Source organism: Myxine glutinosa, chromosome 6 (genome assembly GCF_964187855.1).
Source record: "Myxine glutinosa chromosome 6, kmMyxGlut1.1, whole genome shotgun sequence".
Taxonomy (NCBI): domain Eukaryota; kingdom Metazoa; phylum Chordata; class Myxini; order Myxiniformes; family Myxinidae; genus Myxine; species Myxine glutinosa.
In genome coordinates this window covers 96880205-96902559 of record NC_136266.1, presented here as the reverse complement: position 1 = coordinate 96902559, position 22355 = coordinate 96880205, and the positions used below count along the sequence as shown (strand labels likewise).

Here is a 22355-nt window from a genome sequence, read left to right as displayed (position 1 = left end):
TTCATGAAAACCTATAAAATGCATCTCTTTCATTTTTCTATCGATTCAGTTCAAACTTTAAACAATCGGATCCAGGTTGCCATTGTCAATGACTGGCGTGCACTTGTCCAATTAGGGTTGAGCGTCTTGGTCCCCGGATAATCACTGCTCGGAGTTTTAATTTTTATTATTTTTGTGCACAAAGGAGAGGTTCTAGTTTTGCTGATGCACATGTATTTTTTAAAGTGTGGTGAACCCTGCTCTTCACTTTTGTTTCTATTTAAAATAAAATAATTGGGGGGTGAGTGAAAGAACTATTAAAACCAGGGGGAGGTAAGGCAAAACATACCCGACCAATGACGAAGCAGTACAAGGTGATTCCCATTGCCCAGATGTCCAGTGCCTGAGGGTGACAGTCAGAAATTGTGAAATTATGAGCGAGGAAACCAACAAATATCCATTGTTTCTGTGCCCCCCCCCCCTCCCCCTAATCTTTGTCACCCCACCTTTCCCTGGAAATTTTGCTGGGTGTTGGAGATGGCCTCTGGAGCAAGGAATGCCGGCGTTCCTGCTGTGCCTGTGAGGAATGCGTCACTTCCTTCAAAGCTATTACTGACACCAAAGTCAGCAATCTTGAGGCAGCCGTCATCTCCAAGCAGCAGGTTTGAAGGTTTTACATCACGATGCACAATCTTCTGGTAATGTACTGCTGGGGCATGTCCACATGGCAAGCTTTTCGAGTGAGTCAACTAAACAAAATCCAATTATATAATAATGTTATGTATGTATAGCTATTCAATCCATTGCATGTTTATTACCTACTTCCAATGTGAATAATCCATCTATTAGTGCTTACTTTAATCTAACACATATCATTTGCAGAACTTTCATGCAAACCAGCAAAGAAGCTGTCCTTGTGGACAGGTTAATTCCCCCACTTTTATGATGTCTATGGGATACAGTATTACTTTATGACTTGCAAAACCCTGGTGTTGGGCTAGCGGTTAGGGTGCCGGCTTATGATCCTAGGATCCTGGGTTCGAATCCCGGTCGATCGCTGAATTAACGCCAGGGGGGTTGACTCAGCCTGTCATCCTTCCGAGGTCGGCTAATTGAGTACCAGTTCACTGGTAATTCCCTGTTTGTCGTTAAAGGCGGCGAAAAGGGTTGGCGTCAGGAAGGGCATCCGGCCGTAAAACATTGCTTCAAAAAGTGGACCAAAAAACAACAACAACCACGGTTCCCGAAAAAGGCCAACCCCCGCCTTGCGGGGAAAAATGGCCTCTAAAGGTGGTTATATTTTTTTATATAATACCAGCTCCCACCAGGTAGAGCTATATGATACACATTTACATAGAGAGAAATTCCCCTTCCCATCCTCCCTCCCTCCACCCCCCAAATCTTGAACTCCAGAGGAGATGTATTTTTGGGGGGAGGGGAGGGCAAGTGAATCTTCATGATTTTCGTGATGCTCAGTATCTTTATTAATATTAAATGTTAATATCAAAACATGTTTGCCATGGCCCACTTCCGGGAGTGTTTTTTTGTTGTTTACTGCCGAAAAGCTTTCCATGAATACCCCGAGTACAAGTACAACCACCAGCTTTCAACTCATTCCACCCAGCGGTCCAGGAGTGCATACAAGTAAAACAAACACACAAACAGCATGATACCATCGTATGATAATTCCCCTATTTCTATGATCTCTACAGTTTTCATGCAGATAATTGAAATACCAGCTGCCACCAGGTGGAGCTATGCCATACACATTTGCATCGAAAGAATTGGGGTGCCTCCCCATTCCTGAACTCCTGGGACTATGACAAAAAAAGATTATTCCCTTAGCACCATCAGTTTTAAACTCATTCTGTCCAAGGGTTTCGGAATGCATCGGAGTTAACCACAAAAAAACAAACATGTACTTCTCAAATTTATAAATAGTACAAGCAAATACCACCCGTCGCTGCTTCGCTGACGGGAATACCAAGAGAGAGGGTGGATTGGAGAGGGAAAGAAAGGGTTGGGGGGGGGGGGGAGATGTGGGAAAGGGAGAAAGGGGGATAGAGAGAGAGATGGGGGGGGAGAGAGAGAAGGGGTCGAAAGAGAGGTGGTGAGGGAGGGGGCAGGGGTAGAGAGGAGGGGTGAGAGAGGATGGAGGGAGAGAAGAGGTGGGGGAGGGGGTGGGGGTGTAGGAAAGAGAGAGACACACGTGGGATAAAGCAAATCAGACCTGTCACTTCGATAAGATAAGGGCAAATAATACCAAAGTTGACCTTCCTGTGATATTTAACCCCCCGGGGATCTTTGACTGGTCGAGGGTTAAACATGACCATCACCGCCGTGCCTGAACACAGATCGCCGTTTCCTGTGTGTTTTGTATTTTACAGTAATGGACCCACTTCACACAGGGTTGAGAAAAGTTTCATAGGCTTGAACTGTGTCCCCCTGAACGAGATTGTACCGACAACCGACTGAAGTAAAACACAACGACTGGGAGATTGCAGGTATGGGAGGGCAGTGTGCAGTCATTGCCGCTGTGTTTGCTTCTCGATGTTGGGGAGTTTCTGCTGCTCTGGATTTTTGTTAATACTTTTTTTTCTCTTCTTTTTCTACTTTCCTTCTTTATCTTCCTGTCCTTCTTCCTTTCTTCTTTGTTATCTTTTTTCATCGTCATTCTTCTATCATCCTTCTTCTGTCTTCCTCCTTCTTCTGTGTTCCTCTTTCTGTCTTTTTACTCTTTCCTCTCTCTGCCTTCTTCTTCAGCACTGTTTCTTCTTCTTCTGCACTGGGGATTTCCCATCATATTTTTCTATCACATTTTATCACAGTTTGACGTTTTTCTTATCCTTATAGAGCTTCAGGATAGACAATGTTGCATGTTTTTCCATGTAGTGCAAAGATTCCCTCCGGATCCCAACTCTCTGTCCACCCCTCCTCCAACTGCTCATAAAAACGAAAGGGCCTTTTTGCATGGATCATTACACATTTAATCTTGCGTCACCACAATCGCGGAGTTTGAAATTGTATTACTTGAAACCTCCTTATCATTACTCGTCAATAAACAGCTATATCAGCATTCTGGTATATTTTGTGTCACTGGCAGTAAATAAAGTGTTTTTAACCACATTTGGGAAAAATAAATATTTAAATCAAAATAAAACCTGCTTTCGATTCCAACCATCCCCATTTCTTCACCTCTAACTTGCCACGTGTCATGTCGAATTCTGTCCCCTGCAGGACAAATTCATTGATCTGGCCGAAATAAGTCATTGTATAGATGTTTATCCTCGTTGCCATGTAATGAATCTGGTGTGTGCTCAGTTACCAAGTTTCTTGTAGAGCGCTCGTGCAGTAGCTTAAGTACTCAAGCAAGCACTTCATTCAAAACGGATAAGAAACAGCGAGCTTGGCAAGCGCTAGCTTGCTGCTTGGTAGAATATCACACCCCTGTACATCTCGACAGCACACAGTACAAACAAAATTCCAACAAAAGGACAGTTTTTTTTTAAATTAAAGACGTAAAATACTAATCATGACTATTTTCGTTGTAATGAAAAGATACCTTGTTCAGTTTTCACCGAGTAGTTTTAGTTTTTAAAATATACATAAACTCAGAGGTGATGTTGAGTGTACGAAAGTGGATGTGTACATTTCATACAACTTTAAAGTGGACATGTACATTTCAGAGTGCAAGTGGGCATAACTTATTTAAAGTGTACGTGTACATAATAACTTCTAAAATAAGTAGAAAATATCACTCGGGAATTTCCCTGGCCGACCGACTAATTAATGATTTACGCAGGCATTTCACAACCAAGCCAATTTTCGTCACCTCTGTCTATTTACTTTACGTAATATGTGAATTACATGTCCATCAGCTTGTTTTAAAATCCCGTACTTGCACACTATTCAGCCTTAATAAGTCAGTTAAAAACCAAAAGTTTTAATTTTTATTGAAGACTTCACTCTTTTCTTTCTTCTGCATTGTGAGAACGTACCTTCTTTGGGCAGTGTATATTAGACTGCTGCCACGATTGCTGTGAACAAAACATGCATGACCTCATTCCCTCTGCATGAGTTGTAGTCAAAATGTACCTCTGTTTCCTCAAAACGGTACCTTCATTTCATGATAGAAGACACATTGTTCAGTCTTCAAATTTACACGAGAGGCCCGAAACAAAATGGCGACTTCTGCGAGGTGAAAGCGAGCTGACCAAGATGGTGCCCCGCCATCTTGACGAGCCTTTTTTTTAATGATGAGCACCCCGTTAATTATCTCTTGGATTTCCCTTGGTATGCATGTAAAGTTTGGGCCGCTAGGTTTCACGGTTTGGAGTTATGGAGGACACACGGACACACACACACACACACACACACACACACACACACACACACACACACACACACACACACACACACACACACACACACACACATTATTACAGATGATAACCTCAAAAGGTTGCACTTTGTTTACAAGTCCAATTTCTGCATGATCTACAATCTACATGAACTATATGGACCAATAGATTACTTTAATGAAAAATATTGTGGCTTTTTTCCATGAATATATCAAGAGATGGCACAGATTACTCCAGCTCTCATCCTAAGGAAAGTGTATCCTGTGATGCAGCTGGCATAACTCTAATCTATACACCAAGCCCCCTATGCATTCCTTGAGATGCATGCATCCCAATGCTTGAGATGCATTCCTAAAACCCCATATGTAAATCGAAAAAAAGCATAAATGGAAAGCAGTTTTTCTATATGAATACTGTTATAAATTGAAGATGCGTTTCTAGGCGGTAATCTGCGCTCATCCTAACATAACCAAACCGATTACAGTACTAAAGTCATACTAGAGCGGCACTCGGTAGAGCGGATAACTCCGCCAGGCTGAGCAGTTTATGTTTTGTATCCCAATAATAGGCCGGATCTGGATTCGGACCTGAACCAAAATCGAATCGGCTTGTTCTTGTCACCTAACCAACTCATCCCCCAAGTTTAGTCATAACTCGTCCACAACCTTTTCAAATATCATGTTATTTATCGCTTTTTGCCCGATCTCCCAATGGTGAAGAATCACTTATAAATTAAATAATTCTCCTATCCGAATCCATATTCAGATCTTCACCAAAATCGAATCGATTCGGTCTCGTCACCGACCCACTCTGTCCACCAAGTTTCATCGAAATCCGTCCACAACTTTTTGAGATATCCTGCTATGTATCGTTTTTGGCCCTATCTCCCAATGGTGAAGAATCACTTATAAAATTATAATAGCCGGATCCGGACCTAGATCTTCACCAAAAGCTAATAATTTCGTCCTTGTCACATACCCAACCTCTCTGCCAAATTTCGTCCTTATCCATCCACAACTTTTTGAGATATCTTGTTGACAAACAAACAGACAAAGCCAAACAAACAAACAGACAGAGGTGAAAACATAACCTCCATCCACCTTTGGTGGCGGAGGTAATACAATGAATCAATACGGAACATAGTTATCTGAAGATACCTAGCCGATTTCGTGCGTTGCGTTGCAGGTGGGGCTTCTTTGCTTGCTGATAGAGTTTCCTGGGTATCTGTTGAGGTTGAAGAAGGCCTAAGGTATGTATAAAGAGAAGCCTGGACATCATTATCAAACTCATGAGCACATTTCCTTGACTTTGATCCTTGATCCAAATACTTAAGAGTTTCTTCATATTCTCCATCATTGAGTCCATGTTTCGTAATTCTAACAGCACTTCCTGCAGTCACAATTTCAGCACTTAACTTAATTTTTGCAGCTTTAGTAATATTTTTCCTCACCGTCAAGGGATGTAGCCCGAGCTACCTACGAGCTATGTCCACGAGATGCTCCCCATGCTTGTGCCGTTTCACATCTAATTTCACATCCAAATGAATAGCTTAACAAGCCCTCTTAGCAGTAGTACTTACTGGAGTATTTGCTAGTCATTTTCCACTCATGATGAAGGATATTGGAAAAGTTGGAAGAAAAAGCGTGTGAGACCAATTGGAGTGTCCTTCACCCGATGCTGCCCTGGGCACACGGAGCAACACATGCGCGGTGAACCTATTTGGATGAGTGCACAGCATGGGAGATCAGCATTGACGTTGTGGTGCGGTGCTTGGCAAAATTACACCTCATCAAAAAGCGTAAATGCTTAAATTATGAAGCGTAAATAGAAAAGTGTTCAGTAATTTATCAATGGCGTTAAGTTGAAAAAGCGTAAATAGAATGAGCGAAAATAGAAGAATACCTGTATATATAATAAGCTAATGCTGTTTGTCTGTCTGTCTGTCTCACCTGAAACACTGAAACGCTCCTTGGAGAGAAAAAAAGAATTAAGTAAACGTTGCTTCAAATTATTCCAGGCCTACAGGAAAATGATAATATAAAAAACAAAGTTGTACACAAGATTTTGCATCCTCACGCATATAGAGTGCAGATAGTGCAACCTTTAGAACCGAGATCTTCCCTGGTAGATGGATTGGACGTGGTGGGCCAGTCCCCTGGACTCCGTAACCAATTGCAACAGCAGTGTGACGAGGGATATGTTGGCCGACACGTGGATTGAAGAGGATTATCGCTTGGATGTGCTACATACCACTAAAAGTGCACATATTGAGGTGTACTGAAGAACACAAGAAACTTGATGAATTATGTGACAAAATGCAAAAAGAAAATGCATCATTGTATCTCTCTTGTAAATACCGTTTTAAATCAGCAGCAAATGGGATTCAAACCTAGCTCCATTGCAGACTTTGGCAGCCAACAAGGGAGAGGAGTGACGTCATGCATGGTCGGTTTAATTACACTGCCCAAAGCAGCCAAAGGTCCGTTTAGTCCAACAATTCAGTTGAGTCGAGACAGTGATCCTCAAACAGTGTGCATGATATTCTGCACCAGCTTCTCCACCAGACACCACAAGAGATTCAGCAAAGCTCTTCAACAAGCTGATCAGTCAGGAAAAACAGACGGCTGAGGGTCGTACCCAAGTGCTTTTGGCCTAAAAGGATCGATTTTGCCTGGGATGCCGGGCCTCCATAGTACCATGCCTGAGCGACCTACCTAGAGCCCGTCGTGTGTGAGAAAACGGTCACCTGCACGGTGGTGCAAAACTGGCTGACAGCACCTAGATAATAGGAAGGCCTTCCCCTAACCACTCTGCCCCATATCATCCATCGTCCACTGCACCCCATAATATTGCTAATCCACTCCACCCCCCTTTGAATTGTTTGCGTCATTAATGAGTGATAATATTTGGTGAAAGGCCGAGTGAAGGGAACTATATTGTTGTCAATGGGGTTATGTATTTTACGTTATTTTGACTCAACACTCACCTTTTTATTTTCCAGTGAATACCGTAAATGTGTTTCTCTTTGGTTTTATTCTGTTCCAACTGACTCACTTCCTCACTTCCTCACTTCCGTTCCATCGTCCATGGGTGGGTAAATTAGGCTTATATTAGACCGGTAACCATAAATGTCAGCTGTCCTGTGAAATTCCACAAGTATGTTGTTTAATTATATCACCTTTACAATTGCAGTGATTAAATGGATTAAGATGAAGACCACCTCGTAAATTGCTGGTTATCTTGATGTGTCTAATACTCTCGGTGTGATACGTGCTCACCTGCTCACCGCTAATTTGGTTTTCCCTGACATTCCTTAAATTCTCGCGGCTCGGTGACCTGGACACACGACAGTATTTTCTCTCGGCTACTCCATGGTAATGCATCCAGCTGCCAGATTTTAAAAAATGGTGCCACGTAGGATGAAAGGGCTCTGCTATACATGGGCAAGGCTTATATAGTCGTGTTATTTAATGACTGCTGCGCAAGCCACACATTCCTATTGTGTTTGCTCACAGAGTTACGTGACATGTATTCAGGAAAGATTTATTGGCGCCGTTGCAGCCATAAACCTCATCATGATGCCAAGAAACAAACATTATAAAAAGCAATTCAAAATAAACCTCAAGGAGCTGCAGGGGCAAACCGAATAAACTCCTATTCATTACATCACGTACTTGTACACAAATCCTACAAATACCACTTCGACACTTTCTTTGGTAGCAGAGTTATGGGACTTTTGCAACCCAGTAAGTACGAGTGACTAAGTTTGTTTCATGAGTTTTGCATTATTTTGGCGCATCATAAAACAGGGAACTCACTATCACATGGAAGTCACGAGTAATGGCCAAAATTATGTGCTTGTTTTACTACGGAGGCCAGCCAAAAAGACGGCCATCTCTATACGACTCAAGAGAAATATGCATTTATGATGACAGTCGAGATGGAAAAGTGATGACACTGTCAAGGTAGCACAAACGAAACCAGGCTAATCTGGCACTGGGAAATGCGTCAAGACAATCTTATTTTGTTAAGATCTAGTTTGAGCACTATTTTGGTGAGTGGAGACTACAGAAATGGTGGAAGCAGTGTGTGAAACTTACTTCTGACGATGCAACATCAGAGGCAAGTAAACTCTCAACGTTCGACAAAAGGCCCTGTGTCATGGAACTATACTAAAGTATCACTACAAACTTTGGTTAATTCAGTTTTGTAGAGCAATAACGTACAGTACTCGATCCCCAGCACGATGTCACGGAACAGGCTCCTCGCCTCGTCCTCAGAAAACGGGCTTGCAGTGGGCACTTCCATCACTTGTCTACCAAGGAAAGGGGTGGGCCAGGGATGGGGTAGAGGGAGAAGGGCGACCAAAAGAAAAATAGGAGATGGAATAAATTGGGAATTCAAACATGACAAATGCAGACATATAAATTGGAAATTGATCGTTACAATACCAGTATCATTATACCTGTATACCATACTTGTTGAAGTTCATGGATGACCAGGTTGTTACTCTTTTTTTTGATCTGCCAAACTACTGACAGCAGGCCTGATATGTGAGGTTTTGTCCAAAATGAGCAAATGCAATATTGCTAACCTATATGGAATCAATGATCTTTCCAAACAAGCATTCTAATATATCGGTGCCATGTGCACAAAATTGTTTGATGTTTCCTAAACGTTGTGTGCAAAGCAGAGAATGAAGGCTTACCCTCTCTGCACCAGCTCAAAAACTCCAGATGCACGTGGGAGAGAGGGTACGGGGGAGGGGCGATGTTAGAATGGGAGATGATTATAACCGAGGGAGAATAACATTCAAGGGTTGGGCGATTGAGAGCAACGAAGAGGACAGCGTGAAGCCCTTTTCAGACAGTCAAAAAAGTTAATCCGTAGAAGTTAATCCAACCTAATCCACAATGTTTCAGAGTTGATGAAGTGGATTAACTCTTCTTAAAGTGTAAATACTCAATAAAAGCCAAAAGCTCCAATTGCGTACTGACATGATTATTAATAACACGATACACAGGTTCCAACAAAATCAAAACATGTTGATAAATGTGAGGCAGCAATATTCTTCCATCACACCCAGTGGGCATTGTCAGTGACGATGCTATTTAGTCAACATCATCATCATCATCATCATCATGTGCCATTACTCGATGCAGAGCGCTGGTGCTGCTGAAGGAGTTACTAAGCTACAATCTGGCCAGGTCGCCAGTCCAACTCGGGAAGTCAAGGCAGGAATTTGTAATTTGTTCAGTGTCGGTGATAACTCGCCTACTCTTCTCAAAGGACATCATGGGATCTTTAATATCCACAACGAATGTCGGTAGACGGGACGCCTGTTTAATGTCCATCCGAGAGACGTACACATATCAATGAATCATCCTGTCTGTAAAACACCGGAATGACAGTTTATAACTAGATCGGGATTCAAACCCAGGCTGGACAGCTTAGAGATGAGTTAGGGCTCGACAGGCCAGCTTATATTAGATGAACAATGAAAAGAGGAATTTAATAGTAATGAAAAATAAGCAACTTGTGGGGGAAAATACAGCAATTGCTTACACTTCACTTTAATCATATTACTGTACACAAGTGAGGTTTAAAAAAATGTTGCAACGTTTAAATAAAAATCTTTTCAAGAGAAAACTAATCGTTGCAACTGTCAAATCGATCCTCCTGTACGGCTCTGAGGCATGGACCCTCATTTCAGAACAGGAGGCAAGGCTCGACGGCTGCTACACGCACATGCTATGGGTGGCCCTGAGGTCTGAATGTGACATGGAGAGGTCATGTCAGAAATAACATACTGTGTAGAGGACTACCACGTGTCTCTCAAAAAATCAGGACTCGGTGGCTACGAATGGCAGGACACTGCGTATGGCATAAGGACCTAGCAGTTAGTAAGCTGATGCTCTGGGAACCGGAGCATGGACAGGCCTCGAGAGGGGGCGTCACTTGACATACGTCGACCAGCTGAGGCGGAACACAGAAATCAGGTCGTGTATGGAGGATTGTGGAGTCTGACACACCATCATCATTGTCCGAGGAGGCTCGACATGATTGATTGATCGACATATACTTAGGCTGGCTGGCATGTGTGTTTGTAGGTGCGTATGTTTGTTCGTTTGACTTGTATGCATTCTGAAACCGCTGGACGGAATGAGTTCAGATTTGTTGGTTGTACTTGGGGTGTGCCCGTGAAGGTTTTAGGCATTACCAATTGTCGGTATGGGGGTTTGGAAGAGGAGGATAACACAAATTCTCCATGTAAGTGTGTGCCATATAGCGCCACCCGGAGGTGGTGGGTGAGTCAGCAGTGGAGATGACTTTCAATGTTGCACCGTACACGTGCAAGTGGCTTTCTGATCCCCGCCAGAGGTTGGGAGGGGGTATTACTCACCTGCAGGGAGCGGGCGTTTCTGGTGAAACAAATTTTCCTCAAACTCAGAAGGATGTGACTGCACAATTAAACCAAAAACTTGATTTCCACAGCCCACGACAGGCAATTTTGCATCAGACAAGTCAATAAACCTGTCCAAAGAACAGGTCAATTTTATCACCCGGAAGTTTAATAAACATGACATATCTTAACCTTGAATGTAGTTGTCCTTTTTCATGTAAAGCCACAGTGATTAGCAGCAACTAAGAGAATTGGTTGAGACAAAATAACTCGTACACGCTAATAAAAAAAACTTCAAATAAATATGATGGTGTTGCTCAACATGCTCGCAGTATGAATAGTTGGACAGGTGCAAGGTAAAATCTGAAAACTATCTGTCCCATAGACATGCTGGAAAAAAGTTCATGTTGAGTCCTGCATAGTCGGTAATGGTTTGTCCCAAATTCTGCAATTGCTCTACTTCCAATGTTGGTTCATCAGCCAATTACGTCATCTGTTGTATGTTCTACACCATTCATCCTGTATTATTTTAACGTAATTATTTTAATGCAATAATAATTTGACAACAATGATGATAGGGTATAATGAAAGAGAAAAGGTGGACAGCAGAGTGAAAGAAGTGGTTGACGGTGTAAGAGATGTGAATAAGGGGAAGAGAATAATTCAAAAAGTGAGGTGTGAGGAAGAGAGGGGTTGAGGTGAAGGCTAGGGGTTGGGGGAAGGAAGAAGGGGGGGTGGGGGGGGGGGTGGGGGAAGATAGCATAGAGATTAAAGTAAAGAGTTAAAGGGTTAAGGAGGAAGGATTAAATGGAATGGGTGATTGATATTGTTAAAAGTAAACAAAAATAAATACATCTGAATAAAAGTGAAGAAAGCAAGTGTGATGGAGGATTGGAAACGTTTTCACAACACGGGTGTGGGAAGAAGCAAGTACTAAGGTGAGCGGGAAATGTAATAAGGAGAGGGAATAGAATGAGAGAGAAAAAAAATAAAAAAATAACAGGGAGCAAGAAAGTCAATGGTTACCAAGGAGGGGGTTGTGAGGGGCTGGGAGGAAGTGAGATAAGGTGTGGGGTCGGTTGAAGTGAGGATAAAGAAGGAAGCCAAGGATTGAAAGGAAAATACAATTGAGCTAAGTGAGATTTGGAATAGAAATCAAGAGGGTGAAAGAAAGCCAGAATGGCTGCCTGGAAGATGGTATAAGCAGTTGCTGCGGTGAGGGGTGGAGGTGTGTGGGTATAAAGGCAACACGACAGGTGGTAGCTAGCTCTTTCAAAGAAATGGTAAGCCCCAAGCGATGGAAAGTTTATATTGACACACAAACAACAGCTGGTAAGAATATCATTGAATTTTCACAAGAGTTAGAGCTTTCGTGCCAACGTGCATCATTCCTGATAAACTGAACTGCTCCCATAAGGCGACGCAAGGTTCTGGGTTAGCTCGGCAAACAGAGCTCATGAAATAAACTAAGGTAATGGTTAGCTCACTAGGTATCTCTCTAACTGAGTAGTGAAAGCCATTGGGTTTATCGTTTCAACACACAGAAGATTTGGTTAGTTCAGCTATGAGAGCTCTGGCCTACGGCATTGTGTTAGCTCTGCAAGCAAAGCTCCCTCCATAAAAGCAGCAGCACCAAGCTCCATGCTGGTTTACTTTGACCCTAACAGCAATGGGCTGCTTCATTCATTTAATTACTATTTTGTTAGTAATGTCACAATTACAACTTACAATGTTGCTACAATGTTGCTACAATTACAGCTACATCCTGTAGCTTGCAAAAATATTACAGCAATTTCATGCTCACACCCAAACGTTTGATAAAGCAGCTCGAGAATAAACATTGTAATAACAGAATAAGGCATACCCATGTAAAGGTTGTCTTCACTGGGGTCATCCATGACCTAAAATGGAAAGGAGAGGAAGAGGAAGTCGACAAACAATGTGGAGGTAAAGAACAAAGAGAGAACAAATGCATGCTATAATAAAACAAGAGTGAAGTCGATGGTGGGTCATCACAAATCCCCACACCTACCACCTAAAGCAAAGTTAAAAGATGGCAAAACATTCCACCAGGAATGACCCGATGTCAAATTTTGGGGGGGGGGGGGGAACGTTTTTTTCCCCAAAAATTCTGGGGATAGCAATCTAAGTTTGTGAGGGACTTAAGAATTAAGAAAGTATTTACACAGGAGTATCGGAGGAAATAGAAAAAGTGACCATAGCACAACTCAACGATTTCATCAAAAAAAAAATTATTAGTAGTTTGAAATATGAAATTAAAAGTAGCTGCTGCCTTCATTTATTTACTCACCTTTTTACTTTATTTCATTTCACCTGTCTTATCTCTCTCTCTCTCTCTCTCTCTCTCTCTCTCTCTCTCTCTCTCTCTCTCTCTTTTCTCCTCTCCCCCTCCTTCACTTTTCCTGTCCCTCTGCCACAGTCCATATCTTCTTCCCTTTTTCTCTCTTCTTTATGCCAGTCCTTTTCATTCCAAATGATCACAACTCTTTTTCTTTTCTTTTTTCAGGTTATTTTAACTTTATTACCCTCGCCTGAGGAGAGGGTATTGCATTTGAGTCCGTTTGTTTATCTGTCTGTTTGTTTGTCCGCACAGAATAAATATGATTTTCTCTGCAACCGTTGGTCCGATTGACAGGAAATTTTCACCATAGGTGCAACTCCACCTGTATAATTTTTCAATGATAAATTATGACGTCATAGGTCACGTGGCATGGTCGCCATCTTGGAAAAACCGAAAAACGTTGCACCTTTATATCTCCGAAAGCGCTGCATATAAAAAATTGGAACGTGGCTCAATGTAAAGAACTCTCCATGGGGAATAAAATATGTTAATGATGATGTCACAGGTCCCTCCATTATGACGTCATAATTCCACAAGTACAAAACTTCATCCGATCAAAATGAAATTTATTGAGCGTCAAGGGATAAATTTGTGGAGAAAAAAAAAATGATGACGTCATCAGTCACGTGGTTCGGTCGCCATATTTGTTTTAACACAAAAGCCTTAAAAACCACTTAAAACACGTCCTAGCGAGGGTCTGCAATCTCTGATTGCTGTTTCTAGTTATTATTATATTTATGTGTACCACTTCTTCCAGTCACTTTCTTTAATAAGTCTAAAGTCCTTCTGCCACTTGTTATTTTCAAAATTATTTTCACTCTTCTACCAGTACACCAGTCCCCTTGAACTTTAACAATTCAACCCTAAACCTTCCAGCCAAGATCAGTCACTCCCATCTCATAGTTCTCCTTGACCCCTAACCACGATCCCACTCTGACACACCCACCTCTGATTCACTTCCAACCTATATAAACCTTCGCTAAATCCCGTTTTCCTCTTTTGCTCAGAGGAAGGGTTAGCGCCCGAAACATCAGCTTCTCCTTTCTTATAACGGTGGTTGGCATACCTCAATCAACGTCCTCTTAATTTCACCGATTGTCATAAGTATGAACTGAATAAAAATAACTTATTTGGCCTCAAATTCATGTTAAATTGTTGTGATTTGTGCTCCAGCCAGAAACAATTTAGTCTCAAGCGCTCACACCAAAGTTGGCATCCTAAAGGCAGTTTTCTCATTTACTGTATACTATCAACAATTTCTATGCTTCCATAAACAACTTACTGTAGCACCTAACCAATCATTCCATTCAATACTATAATTGATTTGCAGAGACTCCAGTGGGAAAGGAAGGTTTCCTTTATTAGTCCCCTACCGGTGTACACCGGAGGGGACTGTAGGTTTGCACTCCGTCCCTCCGTCTGTCCGTCCGTCACACAAAGAACAGTTTTCAGGACTTTTTTTCTAAACTCTTAACGCTAATGATTTCAAACTTGGTACATGGTTTCCTCATGATAAGTTACAAAGTTCGAACTTCACGACGTTTCGATCATTTTTGACAAAGTTATGGCACTTTGAACTTTGATAATTTCCCCAACAGTTTTCCGGACGACAGACTGCCGGTAGAGGACATGTATTGCAGCGCAATACTCAGAATGCTTGTTTTTTTTGTATTTACTACAGTCTTCCCAGACTCCTGGTTGGAGCCAAACTTCATATCTTATTGGATTAAACTTTTTGCAATTCAGTCTGTACACATGGAATATTGCAAAAGGTTCATACCCCCATAAGAGAGAGAGGGCATTTCTCTACCTGTGGCTTGGGAACATGAAATTAGATTGGGATCCTTTCCCTGGCACCAGCTTCTTCAAAGGACCTGTGCCTGAATTACCAATGAGTCTAACCCCAACACACGTGCAACTATATTTGCAGGCTCGCAAATTTCCTCCACCGTATGTGCTACAATGTTGATGTCTTTTCCACATTTTTTTCACTCATTTATCGTCTTTTTCCATTTTCCTCCTGCTCATATATAGATTATATATTTGCTTGTTCTTTGCTTAGTTTTATACAGAACTTTTTGCAGAAGCCTCATGTCCCATACAGAAATCTCCCATGAAATTCCCCTGAGAATTGCCCATGAGAGTTTAGTTGGGTTTTGGCCCAAAGGAAAACTCTCCCCATGGGGCATTGCAGTGAAACAATAAAATTGTAGATGGGGAAGCACAACACCACATATTTTCCTCATGGGAGAAAATCTGTCCCATTTTTTGTTGGACATTTGTATTAGTTGTGAAATGGTTTTAACCATTTTCTCTTAATCTGTGATTCTTCCCATCTACCTTTACTCTATAATTATTATGTTTTTCCCATTACTAGTGTTACGTGTTCCTCCCCGACCTCCTGGTCTCGGTATACCTCCGAACCCCGAGAGGAGCCACGGCAGAAAAATATGTTATTCCGTGTCAAAATCAATATTGAAACCACACCAATGGTTATCCACAAACAAAGAATATATTAAAGCACACAGGAATAACAATACAACAATGATAGCAATCAACCATACAATCAATATATCTCAAGATGATACCCTCTTCTCAAGTAACATAACTCACGGCGCTCCCAGTGAATGGAACATAACCTTCCTCAATGTCTCTATAACTCAGAGGGGATCCCGGCGAAGAGGCGATGAGGCGAAGAGGCGATGAGGCGAGTAAGGAGGTGTAGGCAAGGCATGGACCATCACGTGGTCCAAACCAACAGCAAACTGGCGGTGGAAAGGGAAATCCCAAAGACGCGATCCAGACGTGCACATTCACCGTTCAATCAGCGAACCACAGTGTAATCTTCAGACGCCGCTTTAGTGCACACCCATCCCCGGCAGACCACCGGAGGGTGAGACAAGCTGACGCGGCAAAAACCTTTTTCAGTGAACGACGCGCGAGGTTCAAAATGGCGGACGGCTCTTACTCGAGCCGAAGCCTCTAGGCGAGGATTGTCCGGAACCTCAACGCCTATACCTGACTACGCAGGTTCTTCAATACTCCAGTGATAACACCAATCGCACGAGATTCCTGTCAAGGAGACTCAAAGTTCACTCGCGACATTCGCTCGACCACGCTCGCTACAGAGCTTCAAGACACGCGTCTTTCCACTTTTTCCTCGCGCCTTCTTCTTCCTCTCTATCGTCGTCTTCCGGTGCTCGATCCTGTTTCCTGTCTCGTTTTTTCCAGGAGCGCTTTTAACCTTTTAACCACAATAACCATTTCCCTTGAACAACAATAACCATAATCACCATTTCCTTCAAACCCCAATAATAATAAGAATACATAACCAGAAATGTTTCAAGTGGATGAAAACCACAACCACGGAAGGGCCGAATCCGTAACACTAGACATCTACAACAGCTGGCTATCTGCTACACCTGTGAGCCTGAAAATGGCTCACAACAAAACAAAGAAAAGATGGAGGTAAACATGTGATTAGAGACTGAGATGATGATTAAATTATTCCTCAAAAAATTCTTAAAAGTCGTCACCTCAACAAGGTGAACCACATTAGGGTGGTCCAACTTGCGTAGGATTGCAATCTCTTGATGGACTCGGTCTAATGGGGTCTGCACCTCATGTCCTGAAGGGGTCGGCTTGGCACCGCGAGGTGGAGGACGCCCTGTAAGATGTGAACAATGAGCAGATAGACCGTTTGTTAACTTCAATTTTACCACAATAGTCATTATCATTTCTGTGTTCAAGATTTTTATTATACCATATCTCTCTCCCTTCCTATTCTACTCATGCCATTTGGCGCATAGGGCTGCTGAGTTCGTTTTATTGGCTAGGGGTTGCAATCCAATCTAAGAAGCATCACTACTTCATCACAGGGTACCGAGAGTGCAGGAATTTGGAATTTGTCCTAGGTGCTGAACATAGTTTGCATACTCGTTGTAAAGGACACCACAGGATATTTAATGTCCACCAACTAATGCGAGCAGACCAAAAGTCCAGTTTAACGTCTATCTGAGGATAGATAGCACACGCATTGATGCATATCCCTGCATGCAAAACACCAAGATGACAGTTTATAGCTGGGTCGAGATTCAAACTTGATACCATGCAAAATAGATATGATGTGTCTTTTTCCGATTTATAAAGTCAGTAATTTTATGATTAAAAGTCGAAATCTTCTTCACGATTCGCTGTGAGGTCGCACCAGGAAGGCGACCGCCAATTCCATATTGTTTAGGGTTACACCGTGGTCCGATTTAACTCCAACGGCGAATAACTTTCGAATTTCTACAAATATGCCGGGTCAATGCATCCTTGGTAGTTGTAGTAATACAAACCGAGATGGCTTCATGCCACACCAACGACTGAAAGAACCCTAAGTTTGCCAGAAATTGGACGAGGTTTGGCAATAATACCCGAGTGTGGATTGGGCCTACAAGATGTTCGGTTTTGTATTCAGGACATTTTACAGAGCACTGTTATGAAACAACAGTGGCTTGATCTTGCAATTTTCCTCCATGATTGAGAGAGGACTCCATCCCCACGATTAAGTGGCAAAACAACCGTCGCTCAAAACTGTAACACCATCTCTACCGAGCTACCAGCACACGTACACATGCGATTTGAGTGGTGATCAAACACCTGTGCTGGTCTGCCGTCGACGGATCTCAACTCGTCACCACCTCTCTTTCCCCTCTCCACTGGGACAAGACATCAACATGGTACAGACATTAAACAACCATCGCACGAATCTGTAACACCATCACTGCTGAGCTACCAGCATATGGACAAGGGCGATTTGAGTGGTGAATCGAACACTTGTGTTGGTCTGCCAGTGATCAATCTCACCTTGCTAGATGTGTTGGCTAACATTGCCATCACCTTGCCCTACGCATCTGAATAGCTCAAAAACCTTAGCTAACAGTACCCACGACCATCCCCACCCCCATCTCCTTCCACGATCCAACCACAATACCCCATAAACGGTCACCCTTGCTAACAATACCCACGACAACCCCACCTCCCTCCAACCCTCCACCATCCATCTACCATCCCTGTCAACCACCACGCTAGCTAACAATACCCATGGCTATCCCACACGAACATCCGGACAAACTTGATTTTTTAACTGATTTGCTCTGGAGTTAAATAGAACTGATTTATCAATTAATACAAAATCCTTGATAAACTGTCAATTTGAATGGTAAGACAAAACTTACCAATCTGTCATGAACATGGACCAGCGTTTTTATCTGCACTACGAACATAACACTGCAATCACCCTCTTCACTAACACCACATTCATCTGTTTCACTCGTACAAGGTTTGAAACGATTCAGACCTACAATTCATCGTAAAGAGTTTCTATCCCGAATTTTGTCTCTAATAGCTCCTTCACAATCCCTGATCGGTTTCAAAATGCTGAGGATCTTCAGAGTTGCTAATGACGATGGAATCAGTATCGGAATCTGAGCTCGACACGTTTCGACACTTTCTCTATGTAAGTCGCCGTTAGGATCAAGGCGATTTCATAATGTGACGCCACTGATGAAATCGAGAATCGATACTCAATGCCTTTTTCTGACACTTTGTGAATGGCAAAAAAAAATTCATATTTTTTCTCCCCTTCAAATTAGACCGTGATTAATAATTTTCAATGGTTTTCAGGAAAACCATTTTTGCGTTTGGGTTCCCCTTTAAGGATATTAAGACTCAATCACCTGTCAAATAGTGTCACCTGGAGACCAGACCAGGCAGGATCGGCACATTACCCCATCCCTAAATGTCACTGAAAACTCCAATTAGCAAAAACGGATGCAAATTTTATAGAGCTGCAAAGATAAACCCTGTACAATTTTTTTAAATTAATGGTGCATATAAAGCTTCGGCAAACAGGACCTCGATACAGTCTTAATAACAGCCCTTGGTAGAGCACATCCCTCCGCCAGGCCAAACAGTTTGTTTTGTATCCCAATGATAGGCTGGATCTGGATTCGGACCTGAACCAAAATCTAATCGGCTTGTTCTTGTCACCGAGCCAACTCGTCCACCCAAGTTTAGTCATAACTCATCCATAACATTTTTAAAATATCATGTTATATATCGCTTTTTGCCCGATCTTTCAATGGTAAAGAATCAATTAAAAATTAAATAATTCTTGCATCCGAATCCATATTCAGATCTTCACCACAATCGAATTGATTCGTCCTTGTCACACACCCAACCGGTCCACCAAGTTTGTCCAAATCCGTCCATAACTTTTTGAGATATCCTGCTATGTGTCGGTTATAGCCATATCACTCATTGGTGAAGAATCACTTGAAAATTAAATAATTATTGTATCCGCATCTATATTCAGATTTTCACCAAAATTGAACCAATTCTTCCTTGTCACACACCCAACATCTCCCCAAGATTCGTCCGAATCCGTCCACAACTTTTTGAGATATCCTGCTATATGCCGTTTTTGGTCCTATCCCCCAATGGTGAAGAATCACTTAAAAATTCTACGAGCCGGATCCGAATCCGGATCTTCACCAAAATCGATTCATTTCGTCCATGTCACATGCACTACCTCTCTGCCAAATTTCGTCCGAATCCGTCCACAACTTTTTGAGATATCCTGCTATATGCCGTTTTTGGTCCTATCCCCCAATGGTGAAGAATCACTTTAAAATTCTACGAGCCGGATCCGGATCCGGATCTTCACCAAAATCTATTCATTTCGTCCATGTCACATGCACTACCTCTCTGCCAAATTTCGTCTGAATCTGTCCACAACTTTTTGAGATATCTTGTTCACAGACAGACAGACAGACAAACAAAGACAGACAGACAGGGGTGAAAACATAACCTCCATCCACGTTTGGTGGCGGAGGTAATAACCTTTGTTCCATTTCTTTTGCACTAGGAAAGAGCTGTGGCCTATTTGACACCAGCTATGTGACCAGGAAATACAGTCAAAAGTGTTTATTTCAGGCATTTTGCACTATTCAAGCACATGATGATAAAATAGGGAACTTGCTAGCATATGGCGGTCATACATAATGGGAATTTTGGTTGATCACTTGTTCAGCAGCCTGACATGGGAGCAGTCACGAAAGGGCTTGAAGAGCAAGTGGATGATGACGTTTCATTGTAAAGACATGATTCTATGACAATGACATCATAGTACATGCTACAGGAGTCTGGCTTTCAGCCTGACTGGACTTGTCAGAGTTTTGGAAGTTTGAGATTGCTTTGCACATAATTCTAGTGAGCAGAGATGCTACAAACCCAGTAAAGATGTGGCCCAGCCATGATTGTGGAGCAAGGCATTAAATGAGTGACTAAATCGATATTAAATCTCACTTGGAAAGCCAGCTTGGCGCAGCAGCCTCTTTTTGGATACGACTTTCATTGCCTGATAAAACACCAAAGGTAAAAAGGTCAGTTCATATACAACCTCATTGTGTAAAATTATGTGATCATGAAATACTGCCCTTACTTTGTGATAAAGACCAAAACACTCATACACAACATTCAATTCTATGTTAAGTTGAATGAAAACACCACTGTCAAAGATTTGGGTTAACATAAGGATCCCTGTTCAATGTTCATATTAGGTTAGTAGTTAGATGTCACGTGATTTGTGGAAATAACTTAAAAAGGCTGATCCCACGTTCTGTCAATCAATTTTATGTAATAGATCCAAAGTATTAAACAACGGGTCGAGTTTGGCAACCTCAGGTCATTAAACAGAGCACGCAACAAGTGTGTGTCAGGTCATTAGACAGAGCACGCAACAAGTGTGTGTCAGGTCATTAGACAGAGCACGCAACAAGTGTGTCAGGTCATTAGACAGAGCACGCAACAAGTGTGTGTCAGGTCATTAGAAAGAGCACGCAACAAGTGTGTGTCAGGTCATTAGACAGAGCACGCAACAAGTGTGTGTCAGGTCATTAGACAGAGCACGCAACAAGTGTGTGTCAGGTCATTAGACAGAGCACGCAACAAGTGTGTGTCAGGTCATTAGACAGAGCACGCAACAAGTGTGTGTCAGGTCATTAGACAGAGCACGCAACAAGTGTGTGTCAGGTCATTAGACAGAGCACGCAACAAGTGTGTGTCAGGTCATTAGACAGAGCATGCAACAAGTGTGCGTCAGGTCATTAGACAGAGCACGCAACAAGTGTGTGTCAGGTCATTAGAAAGAGCACGCAACAAGTGTGTGTCAGGTCATTAGAAAGAGCACGCAACAAGTGTGTGTCAGGTCATTAGACAGAGCACGCAACAAGTGTGTGTCAGGTCATTAGACAGAGCACGCAACAAGTGTGTGTCAGGTCATTAGACAGAGCACGCAACAAGTGCGTGTCAGGTCATTAGACAGAGCATGCAACAAGTGTGTGTCAGGTCATTAGACAGAGCACGCAACAAGTGTGTGTCAGGTCATTAGACAGAGCACGCAACAAGTGTGTGTCAGGTCATTAGACAGAGCACGCAACAAGTGTGTCAGGTCATTAGACAGAGCACGCAACAAGTGTGCGTCAGGTCATTAGACAGAGCACGCAACAAGTGTGTGTCAGGTCATAAGACAGAGCACGCAACAAGTGTGCGTCAGGTCATTAGAAAGAGCACACAACAAGTGTGTGTCAGGTCATTAGAAAGAGCACGCAACAAGTGTGTGTCAGGTCATTAGACAGAGCACGCAACAAGTGTGTGTCAGGTCATTAGACAGAGCACGCAACAAGTGTGTGTCAGGTCATTAGACAGAGCACGCAACAAGTGTGTGTCAGGTCATTAGACAGAGCACGCAACAAGTGTGTGTCAGGTCATTAGACAGAGCACACAACAAGTATGTGTCCACTCTCAGGAGAATCAGAAAACAGCATCTGGCCAACCTCAAAGCTGAACTTTCAAATTTGTCTCCTCCCTCAAAGACCTGCAGGTGGCAACTTCTTAAGTCAGTCTCTGGAGTATACTCCTCCATCCAGTCCCCCACCCCCCTTACTTAAAATGGCACCACGGCAGACTCTGCTGGTAAGAAGGCCAACATTTGGTGTTTTCTTCCAAATATTGTGTCTCCAACTCCACGCTCTCTACCCACCCGACCCTGTTGCACCCAACTGTTCCTGGACTCTGTCTTTTTTACCTGTGAAGGTGGAGACGTTTCTGTCAACCCTCGACTCTGATTTATGCAAATGGGCCAGACAGCATCAGCTCATGTGTCCTAAAAACCTGCTCTGCTGCTTTTGCACATCCTATTTCT

General features: G+C 42.6%; 1 protein-coding gene across 7 annotated transcripts in view; it reads right to left on the bottom strand.

Moving 5' to 3' along the window:
• The window catches only part of LOC137430052 (calcium/calmodulin-dependent protein kinase kinase 1), a 102882-nt gene that overhangs the window by 17658 nt on the left and 62869 nt on the right, over nt 1-22355 (bottom strand). For 5 of the 7 annotated variants that reach the window (XR_010984991.2, XM_068120551.2, XM_068120554.2 and 2 more), the window contains 7 exons: nt 20459-20510; nt 16642-16772; nt 12608-12644; nt 9049-9070; nt 8567-8655; nt 486-688; nt 329-382 (listed from right to left, as the gene is read on the bottom strand). Coding sequence is in view for 6 of the 7 variants with exons in the window: in XM_068120551.2 (XP_067976652.2) it covers nt 329-382; nt 486-688; nt 8567-8655; nt 9049-9070; nt 12608-12644; nt 16642-16772; nt 20459-20510 (588 nt within the window). In the remaining variant the exon portion in view is untranslated. The remainder of the gene's footprint in view (nt 1-328; nt 383-485; nt 689-8566; nt 8656-9048; nt 9071-12607; nt 12645-16641; nt 16773-20458; nt 20511-22355) is intronic. The other 2 variants (XM_068120555.2, XM_068120552.2) reach the window with 1 other exon arrangement.